This window comes from Chlamydotis macqueenii, chromosome 9 (genome assembly GCF_036417535.1).
Source record: "Chlamydotis macqueenii isolate bChlMac1 chromosome 9, bChlMac1.mat, whole genome shotgun sequence".
In the NCBI taxonomy this organism is placed as follows: Eukaryota; Metazoa; Chordata; class Aves; order Otidiformes; family Otididae; genus Chlamydotis; species Chlamydotis macqueenii.
The window spans coordinates 27,674,692-27,702,687 of record NC_141564.1 but is presented as its reverse complement, the minus strand read 5'-3'; the positions used below and the strand labels follow the sequence as shown (position 1 = coordinate 27,702,687).

Below are 27,996 nucleotides of genomic sequence, written 5' to 3'. Positions count from 1 at the left end.
TTGCCTAGGGGTAAAAAGAAGATGTCTTCTGGCTAGATGAGTTCCCAGCTGAAGTAACTTGGTAGCCATGAAAACGCTTATGTGCAACCAACATAAGAGTCCAGGTGGGAAAAACAGGCTGGCTGCAGGAAAGAGGGACCAAAGCCAGCACTGATCAGTAACTTTTCAGCGGTAAAAACCCAGACAGGTTAGCAGACTGCAGTGCTGAGGGGGGAAAGACAGGAATGAGAACTGGGTGCAGAAATCCAACTGCTTTCATCATGGGAAAACAATGTGTGGAACCACATTTTAAGATGCAGTGAATCTTATTCACATTAAAATAAGTAAGAAATAGTCTAAGTACAATTATATAAATTGTATCAGTGTAAATATGGTGTTAAATTGACAAGACCATAAGGATTTAGGCAGGAATTTAACTCTTCTCATATGCATAAGCATGTGCTTAGATTTTGCGCATGTCAGTTGTCCAGTGAATAGAACAGCCATGCTAAGATTCCAGGCTGTCTGAAGGATTATCACAATACAGTAAGTTCTCCATAAGAAAACTGCTTTCATTTAAGCAGCACGTGCAAATGATAGAACCAGGTAAAGTTAAGTAAAGATTAACAGGCTGTATGGCATGTTGGGATACACTCCGGGCTAGCACCTAAGTTGTAGGACTATTAGTCATGGCTATTTGTTGCCTTTGCTATATAAAACACTCCCTCCTTCTTCATCCGCTGATCTGCACCCATGTTGTATCACAGCTGAAATTATACATGCAAGAAGGCAAAGAGCAAGGCAATATGGAAATGCTGAGGAATACTTCTCCCTGAGCTATGGTCCCCAACAACCCTCCAAGTCATTTCTTCTCATGGGGACAGACAGATTATTTTGGTCCAGTGAACTCTGTATCTCGGAGTACATTTTCTTTCAAGTAGTACTATCCATTGTTACATACCATCAAGGAACTACAGGAAGCTCCGTACAGTAAGTAAAGTGAGCATTCCCACACCCCAACAACAGGAGTATAGAAATTACCCGACACCGAGTCTCCGACAAGTCACATATGCCGTAAGTATGTGATCGCATTTCTGAGAAACAACAAAAATCCATTCTACTTCTAAAAAAAGTTATTTACATCACCTGGGTTTGACAAAGCTATAGCTACAGCAAAGCTTTACAAGTTGCAGTGCAGGAGATGCCCAGAGGGCAAAGAAGTAGGCAGGAGCCATCCTCAGCCAGTTCCACCACCTGCATTACTTGGCTCTGCTCCTCCTTCTCACCAGAGGTTTGCAGGTCTAAATCTCTGGACCCAGGCACACAGAAAAATAGATCTCTTCAAAACTACGATTAATTGGAATGGCTTTTAAAGAACAATTGATTGCAGTCATAGAGACAAACTTACTGGAGGTCATTGGAACCCGCTAACATCACATTTTTCTCCAGCATATACTGCTTCAAGAAAAACACACTACTTGGGTAACTCTCCACTCGGTCTGAACACCAGAAACCTACTCTCACAGCAGCCCAAACTGGACAGAAGCAGAAACATTAAGCATAGAGGGGTAACGTATCTTTGCTTTCAAACAAGTACAGATAGCTCTGTCAAGGTATCTGAACAGAGTATATTTACGATAAAGTCTAACTTAAAATGGAGCATTAGACTGACATGCTGATAAAATAAATTTTCTTTTTTTAATAGCACTCAAAACCAGTTTATAAATGCACAGACGCTAAGGCTCAGGTTTTGATCCTACCAACTGCATAACAGCATTATTCCACTTGAATTATTCTTGAGTGCAATCACGATAATACCCCATAAGCAAATTTAGGACATATGTGGTCTACTTTTGTGAAGTCAAATCTTGTTTTTTGGCATGTGCATGCACACGTATAACGCACATTAAGTTAATCTAACCTAGCTCAAAACAAATAAGCATAAAACACGACACTGTTAGGTGATTCTTTTTTTATATCTACTATAGAAAATAAAAAAAAACTGGGGCATTCGGCAGCACTTCCCACAACAACTGCTACATTCAGCTGCTCTAAAAATATATCCTAAGGGTCAAAATGTTACTTGTGCAGTAATAAAACAGCTGACTCTGGGAACTAGCTGAAGAGTAATTAAATCATGGCAGATCTGCTAGTACTCTTTTGCACTGGTTCCACTGCAAGGCACTGAAATTATGATGAGCAAGCCTTCAGATCACGTGTTAAGTTTTAGGGCACTGCTACACCAGCAGTTCACATGTGATGGCAAGTGAAACGTGTCCTCTGCAAAACAGCCTGTCCAAATCGTCCTCCACGTGCCTCATGAGCGGCACGGCCCATCACCCTTCTGGGGGCTGCTGAAGCCGGGGCCGTATGGAACGCCGTGTCTCGTCTCCAGCTTGAAAGACTCCCCCGGGACAAACCGCGAGGCCAAAGGCCAGCTGTGCGGGGAAGATGAAGTGCTTGCTCCTTTGCCCCTCAGTCAGCAGCCACCCTGCAGCCACTGCCACGTTCCTCAGCACAGCTCTCAGCCACGTTTGGTGACTGGGGCACTGAAAAACTCCACACAGTTCATGCACTAGCAAACACCCATGGGCAGCAGACAAATCCTTCAGGTGTCGTGCTTCCCTGCTTGCTCAGTTTCCTGTCATCCTCCTGTGTGGAGGGATGGGACAGTATTACTGGGAATAATTCCCCAAAGTAACACAGATGTAGATACACTGCGAGATAGTAATTATGGGTCATCTCACATACTTGAAGAGTCCCTGACCCAAGACAGGAAACTTTCACAGAAAATGTGACTGTGGCTCTAAGGAAAACAACGTAACTGATAGCAAAACATCTTCAAGTACCCGGGAAAATACAACTGAAACATCCAGGAAAATGAAGACAACAGTAACAGCCAGCAGTGCTGAACAAGCATACGGGCTCCAGCCAAAGCAGCTCTGAGCTCAGGAGACAGGCCGACTGAGAAAACTGGTAAGCACAGGAAGACAGCGGTGAAAACTCCCGGATTGCACACAACAGTCAAAAGACTGCGAGGGGCAGAACCACTTTAAAAATTCTGGTGCCAGATATACCCTTGGGCACCTCACAGTGTTGTGTAAATGTAGCGACTGTCAGTATCAGCTGTTTTCAGTGAAGAAGTCTGCAGTTGCACAAGCAAGTCCAGTACTTCAATCCAAAGACACCGTACGGGCTCCTGATTTACACAAGACAATAGTTCTTCCTGGTTGTGGTGCTAAGAATAGCATCCAGCATTGATAACCTCCAGATAAGCCTCCAAGATAAGGAACACAGTGGATTTTCACAGTATTAACGATACGGTTTGTTAGAGTGCAGATTAGTTTTAGTGACACAGGTCAGTCCTAGCCGCATGGCTCAGGTGCAGGTTAGTCCTGTCTGGAGGCAGCTGTATTACCCGTAGGTGGTGCACAGCCCACATGAATAAATCCCTCTAGACCTTGTGGAAAGCACGTCGGCATCTCTAAACCATCTTTGCAATCTGCTTTCAGAATCAGGTGTTCTGGGGAGTATAACACAGAGATGCCAGTGTGTCATCCAACATGACTTCTCCAGAGGTGCACAGATGTCATTCGACCCCCAAGTTAAGTCTCCTGGAACTGCAGAGATGCCCACTTCATTTTGTGAATGCATATCAGCACCAGCTTTGAGAGGATCATTACCAGACCTGGGCTAGATCTGCACACAATTTCAGATTTGGGATTCACCGCATAACGCTCTTAAGATGGCTATACTACTGGAACGCAGACAGGCTTATTCTGAAAACCGCAGCTTCCCACATCAACAGCTATTATCTCTGAGAAATTCTGACTTGAGGAAATCAGAAGACCTAAAGAAATGTCAAGGTCAAGGAACACAAAGAAAGTCTACCAATGATAAATCGTCTTTCCATGTTCCCTGCAAACCTAGTGGTAGCTGGAATACTTGAGACAAATGATGCACAGAAAGGAAACGTGGCGATGTGACAGTGGCGCAGAGACAGGCACTGGCAGTACTAATGTGAAACCCTCCTAAACGAACTATCGGACCAGAAACCCTGCAGTCTGTCAGACTGAATGATGCATCAGAAAACCTAATGCACTAGTGCTGCACAAGCTGCAACCAAAATCATTTGCCATTGGAGTTCTGACAGACAGGAAAAGGAGACTTCTTGGTGAACGGAACAATTCCACTAGGAAGACAGGTGGCTACAAGGCTTTGAGATGTTTGGCAGAAACAGAATCATAGAATGGTTTGGGTGGGAAGGGACCTTCAAAGTCCATCCACTCCAACCCCCCTGCAAGGAGCAGGGACATCTCCAACCAGATCAGGTTGCTCAGAGCCCCGTCCAACCTGGCCTGGGATGTTTCCAGGGATGGGGCATCCACCACCTCTCTGGGCAACCCGGGCCAGGTTCCACCACCCTCACTGTAAAAAATTTCTTCCTAGTATCTAATCTGAATCTGCCTCCCTCTATTTTAAAACCATCACCCCTCATCCTGTCACACCAGGCCCTGCTGAAGAGTCTCTCCCCACCTTTCCTGCAGCCCCCTTTGGGCACTGGGAGCTGCTCTCAGCTCTCCCCGGAGCCTCCTCTTCTCCAGGCTGAGCAGCCCCAGCTCTCCCAGCCTGGCCTCACAGCAGAGCTGCTCCAGCCCTCTGATCATCTTCGTGGCTTCCTCTGGACTCTCCAACTGGTCCAAATGTGCACGTGCTATACAGTGTGTGCAAGTACACAAAGCAAATTCAACAATTTGGGGCTTACTGGGCACAGGTGGTGCAGTATAGTGCAAACGTGCAGTAAGCTCGTCCACAGTTTTTGAAAATTGCAGTTGTCCTGCAGGCGGATTGGCCCCCCCACCAGCCAGCAACTAAGCCTCCACGCAGGCAGTCAGTCAATTCCTCCCCTGCCAGCAGGATGGGGGAGAGAACTGGAAGAGGAAAAGCAAGAAAAACTTGTGGGCTGAGATAGAGACAATTTAATAAGTGAGGCAGAGCTGCACACACAAGCAAAGCAAAAAAAAGAATTTACTCACGAGTTCCCACCAGCAGGCAGATGTTTAGCCGCTTCCTGGAGAGCGGGTACTCAGCACGTGTAAGGGTTACGTGGGAAGAGAAATGCTGCAACGGTCAATGTCTCCCCTTCCTTCTCCTTTCCTTGAACTTTTATTGCTGAGCACGGCATCATATGGTATGGAATATCCCCTTAGGTAATTCAGATCAGCATCACCTCCCAATTTCTCGTGAACCCTCAACCTCCTTTGAGTGTGGAGCAGAAACAGAGGGAAGAAACAGAAAGCCTCAACACGCTGCAAGCTCTGCTCAGGCACAGGCAAAACACTGGCGTGCTATCAACACTAAGTCACAAATCCAAAACAGCACCTCAGGGTGCTCTGAAGCTAACTCCATCCCAGCCAAGCGCAGGACAAACGCGGGGTGAGGGCACAGCGCTTGTGAACCAAATGCTTCTGTAAAATACTTTCTGTTCAGACACAGTGCAATTGATCTGACGTACTCTTCAGTATGTTCCAGTCAGGATGCTGGAAACTAGAAATTCAAAAGGAATATGAAAAAAAATCCATAAGCTCTGCCTGCATTCAAGTCTGGGTAAAAAAGGAAACTAGGTCTGGAGGCACCTGGACATACTGAGCTGGCTTCCCTGCTGGAGACGAGACTGCAGATGTTTGGAGATGTCTCAAACTTTCTGAGTGCACAGGGAAACCTTCGGCAAGGTACATCTGGGAATAAACCAAAATACACTGGCGAGTGATTTGTGTTTTGCTACATATGGAAAATGAACTTCACCTTATACCAATCGTATTACATAAAACAGCTTTATACATTGTAAAGTTAAAGGATCTGCTCATACTGGTCCTGCGTATGCTACTCCACATTTCATGACAGAAAATACGATTGTTCGCTTTCACTGTGGCAAAAAATATGGAAGTTTCCAATGTAGTCCTGGAATGACACAATAAATATGACTGGCCCTTTCACAAAATAAATTAAAATCAAGGTTCAGATTTGCTGGAGCGCTTTTTTGTGACCTGTTTTTTGTTGAAAAATCAATACACATTTTTACCTTATGTATGCTTACAAAAATGACCCTGAAGTTTACAAATCTGTACAAATTAAAACCCCGCCCTAGACAGAACAATTCCAAAGGTAAGTCTCAATAGAGTATCTGAGTCTTGCTATTATCAACCTCTAGTTTATACATCAATTGATAATGAAGTGTGCTTTCACAGGCAATTACCTGTATCTTTCTAGACATTTTCTTTACAGAATCAATACCATTAAAACTGTGGTCACATTTGTCTCCCATATAATTGTACCAACACTTACGATATCTTGAAACGATTTCTCTCTTTCTTCTCTATCCCACTTCCCCTCCGTATTGTCTATGCACAACACTGTATGTAACATCAGGTACGTTTTATCCTGCAACGCTATCTACTTGGGCAAAAAACCATCCAGGCAGAACTCCAGCCTCCTCAAAAGAAGCGTGGAAAAGCATGATGATATCGACTTCTCACTGCTTCTGCATTTTCCACTGTGTGAAACAAAAGAAAAAAAGAAAAAAAAAGAAAAAAAAAGAAAAAAAAAGAAAAAAAAAGAAAAAAAAAGCCTGTGGTCTGGAGAGCCTTAGGACTTCTGTGCTGTTTTTCAGAGGTCAAAAGGTAACTAAGGAAAATCAACTGGTCTTCAGTAAGCCTAAATTCACTAGGCAGGGTTTGGCACTCTGAGTGTAACACTTCAAGGTTCTGCAAACAAAGGAAAAATATAAAAAGCTCAAACCTACCACTCTGTGATAAAGGAGATTTGATATAACATAGCGGCTGAAAAGTATTTACCATTTTAGTAGACAGACTCAGGGTGGCCTTGAATTCAGTTCTCTTGGGGAAAAACAAATTTATTTTGCAAAATGAAGTAAGTCTCTTCAATAAACAGCCATTACACAATTTTCCAGCTCAAATGAAAGCAAGTAAAAACCTGGACTGTGTGGCCACAGTTTCATTGCAGTCCATGGAATTACAACTATTTAGTTCACATCCTGACTTAGACCCATGTAATTTTCTTTTTCAGGTCAGACGAAAAATTAAAAAAAAATATTTTATTGCTTTTGTTCGCTTTTAAATTGATAATGACATTGGAGTGAATAAGGTTTTCTGACACTGTAGGAGACCCTTCTGTTGATGACTTTGCTGGATATATACTTATTAAGGATTATTTTGTGGGCAAGGGACTCTGCAAGTTGCAGAAGCCAAAACATCAAGTGTAAATTGTTTCTGACATATGTGTTGAACTGCTTGTACCAACTGTTATTATTTTAGTGTCAGAAGTGTCTGGATGCAACTGTGGATTTTTTTCTCTACTCTGTCTATAGGCAGCCCAGAGCCCAATTCATGTGAACTGGTCAGCGTCAGGTGTCACGCAACACAGTCTGATGCAAAACAAATGTCTATAGAAGTTTAAAAAAAACTAACAAACCCAGCTATATTACAGTTTTGACTTAGTCACGACATTGTGAAGAAAAAAAGACTAGGCTCCCCTCCTTTTCTCTCTCCACTTCTGCCAACAAAGAACTGCTTGTTTCACTTATTTCCCAGAAACAGCATTAGCCTTCCAACAAGGTCAGCAAAAAATGCTGCTTTTCAGTTCTGGTGCGTTTAGTTCCAAAAATCTGTTAAGTATTAAACCAAAAAGTTGTACTATCCCAGTGCACAGACACTCCTTTATTCAGATTTCTGGGCTGAAAATAGCTATACAGAAATTTCTCAACAGTTTCAACTGTTATGTTAAGTTCTGTGATACTCACATTTAACTAATCTTTCCTGTGTTCAATGATCCAAGCTTCAAAAATCCCAAACAAACAACCTGCAGGTGCAGCATCAAAGCTGTGATTTAGCAGAAAGTTATTTAAAAGATTAGAGATTTACTCTGTTAGCACTTTTAACAGTAAATCAATAACAACAAATAACGGTGGGAGCTGCTTGACTGGAGAGATAGCTTTAATGTTAGTGACCCATTACTGATGACCATTATTATTTTTAAATATTTATTAAATTATTTTTACTTTTGTTTCATGCAATCTTCAGCTTTCACATTTAATTCACTTCGAAACTACGAAAATGACACTCCACTGGCACATGCTTGCATCACTAACCTTGAAGGAAATGCTTGCACTAACAGGAACTTCTTTGTGTTGGAATTAAAAATTACTAGATGTTGAAACAATACCAACATCTCTTTTGAACACATCTCTTTAATGTTTCAAATCTACTACACGGCCAGCTGCTGGTTTAAAGGTGTGCATCCTTTGAGATATCTGGATTTAATTCCCTCGATACTGAAGTTAATTCCTATTAGTTTCTGGAACTATTAGCCACTGTCCTTAAAACATAAATAAATTACTGCATTTGAAATCTGCCTGATAAATTACTTAAGAGGTTTTAATTGCAAACAACAACAAAAACCACCCTGTTCTTTTCCAGAGTTGTGTCATAAAATGCTCATTTCCACAAAACATGCAAATCCTCTACAATGCTTTCAGCTCTCCTATAAGTATTATTTCATTAACCAGAAGCAGGTGCCAAAATTATTCATACTGACCACTGTATCTGCTTCTTTCAGGATATCCAGTAATTAAACATGACCTGGAACAGGAAGCCTTTGCACCGTGCAGGTGGGGTGAGGGTATGGGCTATACTGAGGGAAAAACATGTTCGTCTCAATGTTACATATTTGTAGCCAAATTTCCAGCCAAAGCAAACAAAGCCTTGCAAAATCTAGATCATTTCATGTATGTAAGTTATCACTAAAACACATACCACCTGTTCTCAAACACTTGAGGAGTTTCTGCGTTCTTATCTCCAGAGTCTCACTTCGACACAGTACCCAAAACTGCAGTTTATCATCCTCAAACAATAGTAGCTGCAACTCTTTTATCGTGGCAGGATATGGAAACTTTGATTCATGTGTTTATTGCTCTTAGACAGGATTATTGCATTGTTTTATTGGCTGGATTTCCTGGCTGAGTAAAAAAAAAACCAAAAACAACAACAAAAAACAAACCAAAAAAACCCCAAGAAAGCAGAGGCAAAGCGCCATAACCCCTAGTTGTCTCCAGACCAAATTAAATTACTGTTAGCAATACAGCTGAAAGCTGAACTTTTTAGACTCACAGATTAATTTCTATAAAACAAACTGTTGTCAGCGTGAGAGGGTCTCCACATTAAAATCTATTGTGTACTACACGATGTCTTTCACCGAGGAGAGCCAGTGTATTCAATAGTTAAAACTATCCTGCTTGTATCACTTGGGCCATGCCTGCTGCTGGATCCTGACAGAGCAAGCTTCCAAGGCAAGGAGCTTTCTCTTCTTCAGTAGGGAAAAACAAATGTCAAATAATTCTTCATCTGGAGTTTGACGCAGTAAGTTAATACGGTTCAACTCTCAGGATCAATGCATACACTGGCCCTAAAGAAATTACCATTGTGTCTTCCACTGTTTTATGCCTGAACAGCTTGATCTCTGAAACAGAGATAATATTACCACCTTCCACCATGGATGTGCCCATGTTGTTTTATTTTTCTTATACTCTACATTTACACGTGAACCGATCAGGTGAAAAGTGCAGGTATCAAGTTCAAACAAAAGTATATGTAGGACCTTTCTCCCTCTGCCAGAAACTGTTCTCTGTTCTTAAGTGTGTATTACAAATTCTGAAACTCCACAACCTACTGTTGACAACACAACACCCGTTTTCTTTCTGGTGCCAGTTTCCTACCTGATGAAAGCATGAGAATCGCACCAGGACCCTCTAATCTGTCACAAAGGTTTTCAAGACCTAATTGCATAAAGCCCTGAGCAACCCGGTGTGATCTCATAGCCGACTCTGCCTTGAGCAGGAGGTTGGATTAGAGATCTCCCAAGGCCCCTTCCCATCTGAATTATTCTGTGATGGCTACAATCTTAAATTTTGCAAGGCCCCAGCCCTAAGCCCTGTGTGGAAACTTATCTAGCTTCTTTCCTTACCTCAGAATAGGCATACTTACCTTTCCAAGCTCATAACATTATTACTTACCTTCTAGCAGCTGTCTCGCAATTCAGTACATCTGAATGAGTTGACAGTTTCTTATCATACCTCTTTGAGGATGCCACTAGCAGGCAATTGATAAAAACCCAGCAGCAGAGATAAATTATCCAGATACAGATAGAGTACTGGAACACTAGAAACCTCAGGAATTAAAACATTAAGCATCTTTAGGATTTTTTTTTCTGCAAACATACATATTAATGAATTCATCTTGACAGAACCTGAGAGAACATACAGTTATGAGGTATTATGTCACTGTTCAGAATTAAGAGTGATCCAGGTACATTTTCTGAAGGCAAGATTAGCTGGGCCAATAAACCCTATGCACTAAGACAATAATTTACAAGTTATGAAATTATCAAGTTATCAGCCGTCATCACAGAACAGCCCAGGTTGGAAGGGACCTCAAAAGAACACCTCAACCAAACTTACATGGAAAACAATAGATCACAGAGGAAAAAACAGACAGGGTAAAAGAAGATAGCTCAGCTCTAACGCATAAGGAATCTACACAAACACAGCTCTGCTCGTCTCTTTACTTCACTCCTCGCCACTTTTTCCCTGACAGCCAGCTCACACGGGACTGCAGCTTTTAAAAGCCTTTCCCCCCATCAGTCACCCTCTGTGCAAAGACTGACAAGCCACACCAGTTCTCTTGTGTCCCGGAAGTGGAAAACGCAGAGTGGTAAAACCAGGTATGCGTTTCTGTTCTCGCTGATGCCAGACTGTCCGTTGTGAAGAGAGACAAAGACGACAACTGCAGCCAGGCTCTAGGGAGCATCAGGGACGTCCAGCCTGGGTGGACTTTGGTGAGTTTAGTCAGACCAAACACACATTTTAATCACCGCTTCCAGTTAGATAAACTGAAAGCCCCTATCCACATCCAAATAAACTCAAAGGCATTTTAGAAAGTGGCAGAGTGCCCAAGACTCTCAAACCACCAAACTCCGGGCATTACTTAACACACAGCTTAGTCACTCACACCAAACCTGGAACAATGGGGCCTTGCAGTCTGCAACGTGTGTTTACTGTCAGGCCTAAATTCTAGAACGGTACCATGATGTATGCCACGTGGCCCAGAAGGTCCTCTGAGTTCTTCTGCAGACAGAGTCTGGTTTTTTTAGCAAGAGCTTTTCAAGGAACTCACACATATAAATTCAAGCTAATTTATATAGAAAACATAAATACTATCAGAGGACTTTACTATTTTATGTCAAAATAAGTTGCAAATCATTAAACTTTAAAAACATTTAAATGAAGACCAGATTGTGCTCAGCAACTGGATGAAGAGTACAATCACAAAAGAAATCTCTTTCAAAACCATTGTTATTTCCATCCTGCTTCCTTCAAACTGTTTTAGTGTTGCAAAATGTAGAATAGAGAAAGACTATAAAACAAGCAGCATTTAATTAAAAATTGTTGCAAAAGAAACTTTTATAAGGATCTAATTTTTTCCTCTAAATCTTGCTACACATAGCCAAAAACCATACTCCACAATCCTCTCACACCAGTGACTGCCACTAAGGCAGACCAGCTTCCCTGGCCTGGACGTAGGCACTTCCACAGCACAATTTAGTCATTTAAGTCAGGCAGCAGTTTGACCATTAGCTTAGGTGCACTACACGTGCTCTCTCCGTCCTTTCATTCACACAAAGTCCACGCAGCTTGGCCTCCCAAATCAGGGACCTAGGTTAGATGTCTAAAACAAGAGTATACAAATACCCCTCCTTCCACATAGTCTTTGATTCTACCACAATAACGGAGTTGACTAGCAATAGATAGTTAATACTTTATCAATCAGCTGAAAAAGACTATGTTTCAGAATGAGCACAAAACTAATACATGTGTGGATTCAGCGCTAAAGTAAGGGGGATTTATGGAGCACTCGCGAAGATGCAAGAAACATGGTGTTTCTGGTCGTCTTCAGTCAGAGGCTGATCATTTTCCCTGTTGCATTCCAACAATAAAATACACAGCTAAAACATCCCTGTTAATGTTGTCCTCTCCTTAGCATACCCATCTACAAACTGTCTTAGAAGAACGACAAAGGTAAAATATTTAGAAAAAGCAGACTGAACAAGACTGAATGCATGCTAACCTGCAACAATACGCTTCCAATCTCCGGGACAAATTTCCCTTTTCATTCATGAAACTTCACTGAATTTAGTGGCAGTGTGTAAGTGAGCATAGAAACCTGCCTAGTATGTATTAGTTTTCTGTAAATTTAACAAGATGCATCAAAGGAAGAAATACCTTCAGATGCCTTTGTTATATAACATTTGAAAACCAAAGCTTTAAATGTTAGTGAGACAACTAACACTGCTGAAGTTGCAAGAAAACCACTACGTGTGCCTCATAAGTGGACCACAAAGTCACAGTACGAAAAATACACCAGATTTTCTAAGGTATGTCTACTAATTTCAATCAACTTTCACTATATGTTTCTCTAGGTCTCAAGCATAGGCCTACTACGATTTGGTATCCCTTAGTCACACTGTGTGCTTTTGACAGAATGTTTATAAGTGCCTTTCGTGCACTTCCCAGCAAATATTGCTGAAAGGAGTTTATAAACCAAAGCAACAAGCTGTACAGAACAGTCCATATTTTCCATCTCTTCATGAGGAGCACAGCAAGGAAAACACGTGTTAGTAATTGGGAGTGCAGACCAGTATGCAGACCTGGAATACTTAAATCTTTCTAAGTGGCACATCTTCAAAAGAATAACTTCTTCTAATTCCTACCATAGAAAAAAAAACGCTAAGGCAAAAGACAGATGCATAGACTTCATTTGCTAAAAAAGTTACAAAATTGTGACCAGAAGCGTGGCTTCACTTAGTACCCAGTTCCCATTTCTCCTCTGACGTTTGTAAGATGCTGGCACAATCCCTTCTGGCTTAGAGGTCTGACTGCCACAGCACCAGACTGCTCGCTTCACTGATTGAGCAGACTGAAGAAAGCAGGTTTAGCAGTAACCCTGTCAGCATCACAAAAGAGCAGAAAAGCCCTTCCTTTTGGCCAAGATAATTTCAAAATAGAGACTTTCTACTTCAGTACTGGAAACTGCATTCACATGTATTTTAAACTGTCACATGAAGTATTCAGAGGCTACTGTATTCTGTTCAGATTACTGCAATCTCATAGGTTCTGTATGTATATATATACGCATGTTTCTAGATTAAATATTTTAAAATGTATTTTCAAATAAAATAGTATCACACTTCGTGTGTTCAAACACATGGATTGGAAAACCAGGGACTGTGATGCTGAATTTAGTAATACGGTACTGAGATTGCAGTTCAGCTGTGCAAATAGATTTGCTTGCTCCCAAAGTGTCACAGCATGCCTTTCGAAAGCCATCAGAATGAGAAAAACTTCACCAAAACATATTGACAAAATATTTTCTTGATTAAATAAATACGGACAGTGTGGAAATTTTTACATACTATTTCTAGTGGGCTAATGTTTAGGAAATTCAGTCATGGATCTGAGCCACTATGACAAGCACTGTATAAATACCTGCCCAAAAGTTGAACCCCAGCTATAAATGTGAAGGGTACTGAATGAAATACATTTGATGTGACAGATTATGAAGTCTGTGAAAATGCTCCCATTGGGCACCTGAAGTCCCTTCAGGCACAGACTCTTAATTAGGTATATGCTTTTATTTCTAATCTTTTGTATCTTGAGAAAGATCCTCCTCTAAAATTCAGTATACAACTGTTTCAGTACAGGATTTGGCTTTGATTCACTTTCACCGGCAAAGTGGGGGGGAAAGCTTACTGTACACTGTCCTGATTTACGGTCTCTTCTTTGTTTTTTAATTGGAGAGAATGTAACAGACGTCAGCATAAGCTGAGGAGTTGGTACGAACAAAAAACTCCACTGTCCTATTCGTACCTCCTGGCCATTTCAGAATCGCTGTGAACAGACTGACCTAAGGGCAGCTGTGGTTTGACGTAACAATCGTTACAAAGCACTGTTACTCCTACCACGTAGTATGACACACGGCAGCACACCCTAACCTTTCAGATTTTACTCAGGCTTCTTCTTCAGATACCCACTCTCATGACACAATTTGCTACTGTCCACTAACAACCAACATCTTCTACTGAACATATTCAAATAGGACAGCTTTTGAGAGAAAAGCAGAAGAACTGTAGTTAGTTACCTCGGGGGACAGCCTAGGTGTTTATTACAAATTTAAGACAGAAGTAAATCTGTATATTGCATTACTGCTATTGGTGACCACTGGTAGTCAAATGTATACCATTTTCTTGGCATGCGAAGACACAGCCCTGATGAACCACACTGCAAACGAACAATCATGAAATCATAAGACCAACTTTCCAAAAATTAACCTGAACAAGAACCTGATCCGTGTTTTTAACACTACCTGTTTTGACACAGGTTTCTGATCTTGAGCCTGTAAGCTGACCCATCTGTTCCTCATTTTCTAGAATGGCACAAAAGTTAAAATTGCAGAAGTGAAATATTAGGGATTATCTGTAGTTCTCAATTTTTCCATTTACATCTTTTCTTTAAAATTTTCTAAGTGTTTGCTTTATTTTCACTTAGGCTCATATCTGGCAAAATCAGAGGAATCTAAGTTGATGCTTAAATTTAAGCTTGAAGTGCTAAAAGGAACAGCAATGAAGCCACACCATTTATAGAAAGCCTTTAGGTAATTTATACTGCAAAACAGATTTTTTACTATTTTGCAAGTAGCTTCCTCGGCAGAACTTAACTATGCGAAAAAAACCTACCACCATAAACAAACAAACCAGCAAACCAGCTACAACCTCTGACCTGAAGAAACACAGGAGAGACTGCAGACAGATTATCTAACAGCACTTTGCACAGTAAGCTTTGAAAACCATACGGTGGGCTTGTAGAGGTGCTATACCACCTCCGAATGAAAAAATATAGGAAGAGCTTATTTTTCTGTGTTCAATACTACATCAAAAATCTGCCACAGAGGCTCTAAAATAAAACTTCACCTCAAACACAGTACAAATTCACTTGCTGCCCACTCTACAGAGAGAAAAATAAGAAAAGGAAATGCAGAACATAGTTAGGCGTAATAGCAGAATCAGAACTATTCTTCTTGAAGCAAAAATTATTTTGGCAAACAAGTTAGTAAAAGGTAGCTCTTCTCTCTCTTGTATACTCACCACAGAGATGACATTCAGTACTCACCGAGATTTGGCTGAGACATTGCCATAGACCTCTGTGGTATCGGTGTGGAACCAGCAGCAGGATGGTGGCTCATGTGATTCAGCGGTTGGTTCATAGTTTTGCGAGGATCTTGCCACGTTGTAATTTTCTCTATGTGACTGAGAAAGAAAGGATAAAACACAAGCTTAACACAGAATGCCCAAGTATATTACATACATGGTTAGGCATAACGTCATGAAAAGTCCTATTTGCTTTTCTTATTCCACGTTTTTCTACCCTTCTCCTGTCACCTAACTCATGTGAAATTATCTATCATCTTGCCATTTATTTTTTCTTCTGATCTTCTGCCCCTGCCATTCTAACTTTTTATGCATTACTGTTGATTAATTACCTTTACTTGAACAATTGTTGAATTCTATTATGATATTGAAAATCTGTAATACACACTCACCTGTCAGATTATTTAACTGTCCAAGAGTTGTTTACTCTTGTCCTAGCAGTCTTTTTCTACATACCCAAATACATGGCCATTCTTCACTCGGCAGTATATGGTTGTTTTGCTGAGTTTTGAAAAGACATGCGCTCGTTTTGCCAAATCCAACTGCTTTGTTCCTTACCACACCATGAGAACTAGTCTATCTGTATGTCTCCAAGAACATCAGAATATATTCTCATTACCTAAAGGGGCTGATTATGTCCTCATGACTCATGTGTAATCACACATTCCTCTGTAAAGGCACTAACAGTTTTTATTGCGATGTAGTCAATGTAGGTCAACAACGGCTCTATCACCCTAGCATGTAAACCCTCACAAACTTACACTACCCAAAAACTACGGAGCAGTGCATAGATCTGTAAGAGATTTTACAGTCAGATAACTATGAAGTGTGATGTCTATAAAATATTTTTTGCCACAGAATACAGTAGTGAAGGAACTGTGGTTTTGTGGCAACTGAACGTTTTCACTGAAATGCATTGGTTTTTAAAGAAACTTATCAGGACAAGGATTTTAATGATCAGCATGTAATTCTTCTTGAAACAAGAAAAGAAAAAGGAACTGTCTTAAAGCAATAGTCTCCTGTCTATCTAGGGACTGCCTGGTTTCATATCCAGCTTTCTGTCCACCTGACTCAAGCTGGACTCGGATGGGTTTTCCTCTATTTTTTTTTTTGCTAGAAAACTTTAGAAGAGGTAAGTCTTTAAGAAGAACATATAAAGAAGAATAAAAATTTAAATATTCTGTGTCTGGAAAACGATTCTAATACACCTTTCATAAAAGCACCATTAAACACCACCTTTACTGAGCTCGGTCTCCAACCCGTCGCTGCTACTTTCACCTGCGTTATCAGCACTGCCACTGACGGCTGTGACCGCTCCGCTCCGTCAGACTTGGCTGGTCGCCAGTACGATTGCACAAGGGAGCTTCCGTCTATTCTGGCGCTACCATATGCAAATTCTTTACAGTAAATCTCTGATATACCCAAAATAATGTGAATTACAAGGTGGAGTGGAGGGAACAACCTTGAACCACTTTTTAAAGAATGGAGAAAAGGAACACTGTCTTTATCTAGTCTGTAGCCATTTTCTTTTCTGAACATTTTACCTTTAACGTACAGTTCCAAAACTGTATCTGAAGATCACACTTTCACTTCGATGCTTGCAAAAACTCAGCCTCTAGGCTGCTGAGTCACTTACTATCTTCATAGCTTCCAGAATATGTTTGTTATCATTCACAATGAAACCACTCACCAGTGCTTCTCCCTAGCATTAAAACGCTTTATTCTCCCCTCATTGTACCTTTATTATATTTTAGTTTTTCTTCCTTTTATTCTTGCTTTTACAGTGTCAGAATTCTTCTATCCAGTTCAGCTAAGTGACCTTTTTCCAAAATTAAGAAACGTCATTCTGAATGAAAGACGCTGCTATAGTAATGTTTTGTGTTAAGTCCTAATCGTGCCTAAATGAGATGAAAAGCATTTTTATTTAAAGTTCCACTGTTTTGTTTCTCAGGCACTGTAATTCAAATAAAGAAGCTACCCTTAATCAAAGCTATGAATTTTGGAATACCAACATATAACAGAAAAGATATTGCCCCAAACAGTGAGAAACACGTTTTTAAGCATAAGCTTTAGTGATTAAATAAATATTGCCTTGATGAAGTTTATATGTAAACACATTTCTCACTTTGAAACTTTTTTTATGTATAAAGACTGTAAAATTTAAGAAAAAAAAAGTTAAAATTAAATCAAGACTTTTTTTTTTTTCCTGTAATGTTCATCTCTAAAAACTGAAAGCACAAATTCCAGTTAGGAAAACTTGAAAGTTAAATCATATAAAGTTTAGGTAACTAAAGTAATAAAAATATTCTTCAGCAATGCAGTTTATATAGCGCTGAGAGTAAATATTATCATCAGCTCAGCAAAATCTTATCCAAATAATGACTTCGAAAAAAACTTAAGAACAGTACTATGTTAATATTATCCTCAATATACTTTAAAAGCTGGAGAGTCAAGTGGTAGTTACTCTTTTAGAAATACATCTGGCATTGCACTCCCTGTTAAACACGTGGTTTCTGATCACCAAATTAGCATGAAATCAGCTGCAGTTCTCTATAGAAAGGAGCTTTTTTCCACGTTGTACCTGTGACAACTCTCCATCCCTTTCCTGTTTTTTTAAAATTGGGGTTTTTTTTAAACCAATAATACTTTCGTTCAAAATCTCTTTTATCCTTTTCATAGAGGAAACAGTCTGTACTTTAATTACATATGTGAGAAGCAGGCAACGACAACCATTTAGCAATGCTGCTTATCTTACACGAGAACTGAAAAACTGGTCAAAAACAAAAGGATCAGAGATCTTAAAAGAATCCAACTGCATTTAAAATGAAACAAAACAAACCACAGGCATTTTCTGTGTAAACACAGTAACTTCCCAGCAGCCACAGCCAGGATCCAGGAGTGGCCTTGCCTGTCCTTCTCGGTGCCATCCGGGCCATGTACAAACATGTCTTCTTCACTAAAAAACACGCAGACAGAGCATCTGAAACAGAGCCCTCAAACACGGCACTGACGTTCTGACTGACGATCAAGTAACGGCTGCTTGGTACCAGAATTTACTGCTATGACCACTGAACTGAATGGGTTTATCCAGTACTAAAGAAAAGACTGTTAGACATCAGACAGTGCTTATCCAACAACTTCACACAGCAGACTTGAAAATCCAACAGCTCCCTAAAATCAGCACTAAGATCCTAAAATAAAGGGCTTGGTTTCAGGCCAGAGAAGCCTCTCCCTCCCTGATTACCATTGTTTATGTAAATACTCCGCTTTATTTCTACATAGGTATCGGAAAAGGCTAGAAACAGGTACCAGTTCACTCCACTTGAAATGTATTGCCTTTATACCGGGATAACAGATTTTGGCCCAGTACCTTTTTATTTATATAGGAGAATAAAAGAAAATGTAGCAGTGACAGAAGTTAGCCGTCTTCAGATTCTTACAGCCCCCGGGGTATCGGAAACAACAAAGTTCAATTCAGAACAGCCTCTTTTTCCTTTAAAGGCCAAGGGTAAAACATTACAGGTGGATTTCAAACACTAAAATGCAGAATGGTGTCCTAAATTTCAAGATCTTCATTATCAAAATCCATTCAAAGGCAGTTACCAGCCTACAGTGGGCAAATGACCGGTGGCTCCTACCCATAACCCTATCACAAACCTTCAGTAACACACCCTGTGTTGAGCAGCCAGATCAGGTTCAGTCACAATGAGCAGATGGAAGAGTAGCATTTAGCTCTGGACTGCTTGGTTTTTTTAAAGTATGAGATTCAGTCCAGTGTTGGAGTAAGACAGACTGAAGCTGCAAGTTCTCAACTGGCTGAGGACAACTCAAACACAAATACAGGCTGGGCGGAGAATGGATCGAGACCAGCCCTGAGGAGAAGCACTTGGGAGTGATGGCGCATGAGAAGCTCAACATGAGCCAGCCACATGCGGTGGCAGCCCAGAAAGCCAACTGCATCCTAGGCTGCATCTAAAGCAGCGTGGCAGGCAGGTCGAGGGAGGGGATTCTGCCCCTCTGGTCTGCCCTGGTGAGACCCCACCTGCAGCGCTGCATCCAGCTCTGGAGCCCCCAGCATCAGAAGGACATGGACCTGTTGGAGTGAGTCCAGAGGAGGCCACGCAGATGCTGAGAGGGCTGGAGCAGCTCTCCTGTGAGGCCAGGCTGGGACAGCTGGGGCTGTTCAGCCTGGAGAAGAGGAGGGTCCGGGGAGACCTTAGAGCAGCCTCCCAGTGCCTAAAGGGGGCTGCAGGAAAGGTGGGGAGAAACTCTTCAACTTCACTGTTGTGATAGGATGAGGGGTCATGGTTTTAAAATAGAGGGAGGTAGATTTAGATTAGATATTAGGAAAGAATTTTTTTCCAATGAAGGTTGTAGACAGGTTGCCCAGAGAGGTGGTGGATGCCCCATCCCTGGAAACGTTCAAGGTCAGGCTGGAGGAGGCTCTGAGCACCCTGATCTGGTTGGAGATGTCCCTGCTCCTTGCAGGGAGGTTGGACTGGGTGGGCTGGAAAGGTCCCTTCCAACCCAAACCATTCTATGAACCCACGTCCACGCTGCTGATGAGAGGGAAAGTCTCATGTCCCCAGTCACGCATTCTCATCCCCTTTCCTGGGCTGACAGCAGTGATGCCGCAGCTGTGCGGTCTGCCAGATAGACTAAGCAAATCCTTATGGCTAATACTAATCTCATATTCTTTTCTGTGTTGCTGATTCCATTTTTGCTGGACTCTCATCCAACCAGCTGTACGTTTGCACGAGGAACGGAGAGGCAATTCGGAGCCTTGGTGGCGGAAGAGCGGCGTTTCTGATTGTGAAACCACACCCTTTTATGACTGCTTATTTCAACCCTGGCAAAAAAAGCATTTTGCTCATATGTGGGAAATTTCATTGTAATGAAGACCACTTATTCAGCTCTCAATGTGTATCTGTACACAAGAAAGAAAAACACCACGGAGAGAAGCCCTAAATATCCTCATCTGGGACTGTAGCAATCCATCTGTTCCTTGTTCTATTATTTCCAGAACTACTAATCCCAGAAGGATTTTTCTCTTGGCATACATCAGACAGCCTACAACGAGACAGAAAACAAAGCTTTAGACAAAGGCAAATAACACAGACTAGAAACCTTGCCCTCATTGCTAACCTGTACCACGTGGGTGACCTGCTTGGAAGGCAGTAAAAGTCCTACTTCTCTCAACATCTCAGCTTTACACTGGTACTGGACAAAGATTAAGCATTTAACTTTCAGGATCACTGAGACAATCAGGTGTCACTGAGTTAAACCCCTGGTCTAAGTGTCCCCTAAGGCACTGACTTGTATGCTAGTTTTACTCGCTTTATCAAAGGAATTATATTGTTATAAATCACTTCACACAATCAATTCTGGTGTAGCAGCTTCTGTACAGAAAGATAATCTGTTACTCTAAATCTATCTAAATTAATACTTAATAAATACCTCTAAACATCTTTCTTTCATTCAGTCCAAAGAGCTACAGTCTGTTTCTGTACGTTGTAAGAAGTTTCCACTTCCCTTAAGACAAAAAAGTATTTTTAATAATTGCCAGTTTATGCTTTTAATTTTTGCATAATTTTCTGCAAATTATAATGACATTTTCACTTCAAAAGTTTTTCATAAATTAACTCCAAAGTTATATAAATAATATTTTTCAATTTCCCTTGTCACTTTTACTGTCCTTTTCCCCCTACAAGGCAGGGGGAGAAGAAAACAGGAGATGGACCAGTAACACAATTTTTGTTTAAAAATATATATGAAAAACAAGTGCTGATCACATTTAAATACACTTTCTGTTCATCATCTACACACATTATCCAAAGAGACAGTGTAAGAGTCTGGGAGAGAATTTGTGAAACAGTTCTTTGCTATAAATTTTGGAGCTGTGTCTCCATTGCATGAGTATGAATCCAAAGAGAAGGAGCCCCAAACTTTAAAGATATCTTGCCTAATCTGTAGAATTGAAGCTTCACTACGAAGCAGAGAGATGTCCTATGTAGAAACGTAAGAAACTTACAAGATTTGTTTTTCATAGGATTCTTATTTAAGGAATATTCAAACACATGACAAAGTAGCCCAAAAATACATACTCAAATTCTCACTTTCAAGTTTTTCAGAAGCAATCTTTGCATTTCTTCTTATTATAAATCCTAGTACCAGAGCAGGCTATAGCTCAACAAGGTCTTCATTCATAAGCACGCAGAGTAGGAAAGAAAAAACATTCATTTTAAGTTCTTCTTCTGCACGACAGATGAGACTGACGGGGGTCTTCATAGGCAAACAATTTCTGAACATAAGATTTTCAAGAATACACAGCTGGGAGCTAATACCGTTCCCACTGAAATCAGGGAAAGTTGAGTATTTACAACTGAAATGAGATACATCAAGTAGCTGTCAAATACGACAGAGAACATGCTACTACAAATGCCGCCCCCAAGCTGCCCCAGTCACGGCATTTACACCCATAAAGCCCCACGACGCACAAGCTCAGCAAGGGGTAAATTGTATCCTGATGGTGGCCCCTCATCAGAAAAAAAATGGAAGCAAAGCACGGATCTAAACAACTCCATATTTTACTAGGACTTTTTGATTCTGTTCCACCTGTTGTACCTTGGGCTTTTGTTAAACGCCTCCTGTTCGGGTGTCTGCTTCCCACTTTGAAATGCCAATGTTCTTCCGAATTCGAGCTACTGCTGTGTGCTGCATTTTTAACTGCGAGGCTCTAATCCCTGACTTCCACTGCAGCCCTGCCAAGACAGCTCAGTTAGTTTAAATTAGCAAGCAGCAGCACAAAGCATACCAATTCTCCTTCTGCTTGTACTAACTCCACCAACAAATGTACCTCAGTTCTACTTTCAGCTGGCATTTTATTTCTAGTATTAGGAAACTCAGATCTACTAACGTAAAAAGGTTTAAGGGGAATTGAGGAGAAAGAATCGATGTGAAATACAGTGTGCTGCAGGCACGCTCTCACCTGAAACGACACAAACATAGCATCCGGCTAACGCGGTAGTACTTGTACGGGGTCCTTTACCAGGGCTTTGCCGCACATACGGAGAGAGAGGATTTTGTGACTGAGCCACATCAAAGTAAAGCTGCTTCAGGGCAAGAGGGAAGCTGATGACTCGGCAGCAGCCCTGTGTCCTGACGCACTGACTGCTCCAAACCCGGCCACGGCTCTCGCTGTGCTGGAGCACGTCCAGTCAGCCGCTCCCGGCCGCGCCACCCGGGCTAAACGTTGGGAAATCTGTTTACATCTCTGCAAGCAGAGCCAAACCATTGCCCAACTTTTTCTCTCTGTCCCTCTGTTCCTTGAAAACAAAGAAGGGACAAAAAAAGAAGCTTGTCTCAAGCAAGAGTTGGCTCACAGTGCTTCGATGCTGCATGATGTGGCAGATACATTTTACACAATGGACAGTTTTTTAAATTTAAGAAAATTACCTTGGGGCCACAACAACCCAGTCTGTTGTGTGAGCTTGCTCAGGGTACTGCAGTGCAATTTCTGGTAAAACTCCAGCCAGAGCCAAGCCACGCAGTACTGCAGTAACCGTTATCCTGAGGATGTAGCAGCAAAAGAGAAATTGTCTATCATCAACCTTCAGGGCCTTCCAAAATGCCTTTAACAGGTGCTAGTATAAAACTATCTATTGACACAAAGCAGAGATGCTGCAGTAACTACAGGAGCAGCTTCCCCCTCCTCCCAACCAGCCGTCCCACCACGCTCTCAAGCAGGGCTCCCTCTCTCAAGGCAAGGCGGGTTTTCTCCCCTGAGCAGGAGCCAGCAATGGTGGCCCTCCCTGATCCTGATGAAAGCAACCGGTAGTTCGATGAGTCAGCTGGCCCAGGATTTTTGAGAGACCGCACCCCAGAGGAGCGGCACAGCCCCAGCGCAGCCTGAAGACAACTACCAGAAATAACAAAGAAAAATCCACCTTCATTTTCGTTACTGCCTTCGCCTTCATCTGCATAGGGGCCTAACCCACAAGGGTGCTAAGCATTCATCCCTTGAAAACATAAAAGATTCAGTGGAGTTTAAAGTCCTCACTTGTTTTGTAGCACACTCCATGAGCCAAACACTATCTCAGTCAGTCCTGCGCCTTGCTCATTCCCATCTTCTGCGGCCTCTGTTCACTCACTGCCTGCCTAAAAGGAGCTAAAGAACTAACCTCACAACACAACGGGCAATTGCTAAATAGAACTGTGTTTGAATGTGCTCCTGAACGCACATAAGCCCATTTCTGTGGAAAAAAGAATCAAGAGTGAGCTTTTCCCAATTATTTTCTAAAGTAAATTTATTTTGAAACTTCACTCTATTTCAAATAGTCAATAACTTTTGGTCTGGGAGAAGATTCATACAGTACATTCACTTTAAAAAAAAATATGAGTATCAAGAGCAAATCAAGACTTCATCTTGCATATCCCAACTGATAAATAACACTTTAGCATACTCCTAAATTACAGTGGTACCTACTAGCATATCTTCGCTTGCACCAAACAATAAATGCCCATTGTTTACTGCACACATCAGCCCGGGTACATTCACGCATCCCTAAAAAGACGGTCAACTGCCCGAGGGCAGGGAGCAGCCACGGCTGGGACAGTCCCTCACTTCCTCTCGTGCGGAAGAGCATTCAGAGGAGCTGGCGTCCATCTTTCCCTGTACCTTTTATACTACAGTACCTGTTACCACGTCAGTCCCCTCTGCAGACGGGTCACTGGATTTCTGTTATTCCAGGTGCAGTTAAAAGTCACTTCTCATTTTAGAACTGTCAATGCACTTGACTCAGCCAGTTTCACAGTACTTCATGATTTAATTCCCCTCCTCAAGCCCTTTACTTATCTAGCTTTGGGTTGATCTCTCTCTCTTCAACCAATTTGTCTCAAGTAGACAAGGTGCTAGGTTTTAGGGTTGGTTTTTTTTGCAACTCCTTCCATTGAAAGAAACATCCTATATGGCTTTGCCTTGTGAGCTCCCTCATAATTCTTAAATATTTTCTCCTTTGCTCTGCTTTTAAACTTATTTCACACGCTAGTCCCTTTCACTAGGGTTCGACTTCACAACTGCGCAGTCAGCGTTAGATGGCACTTAGTGCAGGCTGTTTTAAAGAGCCTACAAACACATGCGGGAGTTTGGTGAGCTGTGCTGTAGACTGGAGTGAAAGAAAATATCCTAAGAAGCAGAAATAAACAAACAAAAACCTCAGCTTCTTGTAAATTACTTCACAAAGATTAAAAAAAAAAATCTCATGTTCTCGGTGGTCAAAAAGATCCTTTCTTTCTACTATGAACTCTGTCTAGCTTTTCACAGCCTGCTGTATTTGAGTGAGCTGGGGAACAGTTGATTCGGGTTGTTCACAGATCATGAATTTGGAGAAGTCTGGTTCGGTTTTCACTTACTGTTAGAGATATCAGATACATAAATACGCTTCTAGCTCCCAATCAGTTTTAACATAAAAGCTATTTACAAGAAATGTTCTTTTTACTCCCTGGCTTTTACAAAATGTTTAATATTTCAAGAAATGCTTCTTCCAGGCTTCACACAGTCTAAATTTTATAGCCTTTTTTCTAAATATGGCACTGTTAAAGATATTGTAAAAGCTATTTTTCTACCTGCAGTTCAATTGAAGTGAAATTTATTTTAAGCCTTGCCATTTTTTCATGTCACAATTATTCCTTGAGAGTTATCTGACTTTAAAAAGAAAGTGTAAAGGTACTGAAATTAACTCACTGATTTTTCATGGTAACGTAGATGGAATCAACATTTTGAAAAGCCGATTGCCCGTACCGTAGTACTTCGAGATTTTCAAATGCAAAATGAACTTGACTGGAGTATGAAATTACAATTTTTTAAAACAGATTTCCTGAGAACTGTTTCACTAGCCTCTAGTATCATCAACTTCTTAAAAATCTTAACTCTATCATTATTTCTTAAGTGACCTTTATGTCTTGCAGTTACAAGTGAACAAAACTTAAGGTATGAACTGAACTGAAATTATTTTTAGCTTTAGAAACAATTACTCTATGTGCATGTGTCCAACTCCCACAGAAATCAGCGCAATTTGTGTGTATATACAGACAATACACTATCGTGTTGTGCTAAAAAAAAAAAAGGATGAGGTTCGTGAAGATTACCGGATCGTTGATATCGTGCAAGTGAATAAGTACAAAAGGAAAGACCATTGAACCAATATTCTTTGTCATTAAACAGAGAATTCAAAAACCATCGCTAGAATCTAAAGCAATGAAATCTACCTAGTACAGTCTTAATTTACTAAAAAAAAAAAAAGTCGCAAGGTTCTAATTCACCCCCCAGAAATCACATGAAGTCACTTTCAGAAGCATTATTTTAAGCCTCTAAGGTAAACGGAAAAAAATGTGCACAAGTACTTCGTCCTCTGTAACACTCAGGATGAAAAAAAAATTACTAGGCATATAAAAATAACCTTTTTTTTCCTTACAAAAACCTTTGATCTCATTTCCCTCACACATTTCAGAATGTTTTTCAGGCCTAGTGTCTGTTCCTAGGAAACTTCAATAGGAGAAGGGTGAGACTCACTGTGTAGAGAAAAAGAAAAATACTGTTTGGGGTAAAAAATTAACTCACAAACGAGTACTTTTAAATGCTTAACAACAGCAGTTACATTTATCGGCATGTTTAGTAACCTCCAAACCCACTGCTCACTACAGAAACACCACCAGCTCCCTAAGGATCGCAGCATCAGCGCGCCGCTGTCATACCATCATGAATGCCTCGCCTTAAGGTTAGCTCCATCAAGGGTGGGGACAGGAATCTCTGAGGGGGATGAAGGGGATCAAGGAAATTCTATAATTAAGTGATATTTTACAGCAGCTCATGGCAGCTGTTGGAACCAGCAGGAGGACTGGGTGGGGATGCCAGAACAAGGAGCAAAATTCCTCCTCACCAGGCCACGTGCAGCCTGAGCACTGTCCCTGCCCCACGTCTTAGCAAGGCCACCGCATACCAACAGCTGCTGGCTCTGCCGACTTGGGGAGGGACTTCGGTTACGGCTGTTACACCGCTAATCCTGAAAGGGAGGGAACTTATTGTTCCTTTCAAAAGGTAAAGGAGAAACATTATAGATTGTCTCTAACAAGAAAACTGTACATACGCTATGTGCTCCCTTGGACAGGGAAAGAGAATTTGTGAATGCTTCTTTGGAAGAGTCCTCCATTAAGCACTCCTCTTAATTACTAACAAAATGCTAATGGATTACTTAATTCTCAACTTCAAGTAGTTTCAGTTTCAAAAGATGAACCTTCAATGTTGGATATATAGTAATTTATATATACAAATATTTTCTATTTCCCTGCAGATTTCTGCCTTCTCCATGGCCATCATATGCACAAAAGAAGGGCCGGACAAGGTTCAGTAACCGTACGAGAACACCCTGATCTCTCTGTAGCATGCAGTTGAATTCCTCTTCCTTTGCCATGCTCCCTTCCCCTTCCCTCTCCACAGAGCAGAAAATTTCAAGAACCAGGCTCTGCCTCTCATCACAACATGAAAAGGCTTGACAGAATCTACAGCACTGTGTCCTAACACCACGCAGCCACCTATGCACTCAATAGCCGTAACTCATTAAGTAGACTGCACCAGTCCCCACAACACGGAACTGCCTTCCAAAAACATAAGACAGTCGTGTCTTAAAAATGTAAAGCTTGAAGATCATGCAATAATTTCAGTAGGACAGCCCAGTTTTTATGGCTTGTCACTTGTTCACAGCTCTGTTAAATGCCAGCTGAAGTGGAAATGAGACTGAGTTAAATTACGATTTGAATCAAATCTTGTTAATGACAACGAGCTTCACTCTGGCACAAGCCCACACAGAACATGTTTGGAGGAAAATCTTTACCGGTATAGACAGTTTACATGCCAGACTGTGCAGACAAAGCATCAATTTCATTAGGTTTGCAGCTGTCTTAGTTTACATTGCATACATAAAAAAGGGAATGTGAAAAGTTTAATACAATGAACCACAATAACATACTTGGTGTTAGCTTCTTTTGGTCCTCTCATGGCTGTGCCCTGTGACACCACTGTTAATTATACAATCACTATTTTTCCAGAGAGTGCCTGCATTACTTACGAAGTGCTTTTGACTAGTCAAAGGCTCAGTTACTGACGTGCTACTAAGTACTTTATCTACCATGCAGCTTCCTCTCTTATTTACTGCAAAATTCTCAAACTCATTTCTAGTGACAGATGTAATAAACTGACTTTAAAAGATGATGAGAAAATCATCATAGTGCAACTTCAGAGATTTCCATTCAGTCTTCAAGGCTGTCCCCATTTTACAGATCAGGAGTACAACGTATTTAGAAGTAATTTCTAGGCCCTGACGTACAAAATCAGTATTGCTTTTGTGTTCAAAACACTGCATCCAGTGACTTCAGCTATCACTGTGAGTGCCTGACATATCTAGAAATCACAGGGGGGCGAGGGGGAGTTATTGTAGGTCAGGAAGTTCTTTCTTTCGAATACATACAGACAGTTAAATGGAGATAAAAATCCATTTCCATACAGCAAGCACTAAAATAGATGAACAGAAGATGAAGGAGAGCAGCCTTTCTCTAGGGTATCTTCTGAAGACACAATAATTCACAAAAATATTTTTAGCAAATAATGGGTAAAAATGGCATTCCCCATAG

The 27,996-nt window shown here is 41.1% G+C and overlaps 1 protein-coding gene across 1 annotated transcript in view; it reads right to left on the bottom strand.

Moving 5' to 3' along the window:
- WWTR1 (WW domain containing transcription regulator 1) overlaps positions 1–27,996 on the bottom strand; it is a 76,704-nt gene that overhangs the window by 20,011 nt on the left and 28,697 nt on the right. The window contains exon 2 of the mRNA XM_086754407.1: positions 15,275–15,411. Within this exon, the coding sequence (XP_086610533.1) occupies positions 15,275–15,411 (137 nt within the window). The remainder of the gene's footprint in view (positions 1–15,274; positions 15,412–27,996) is intronic.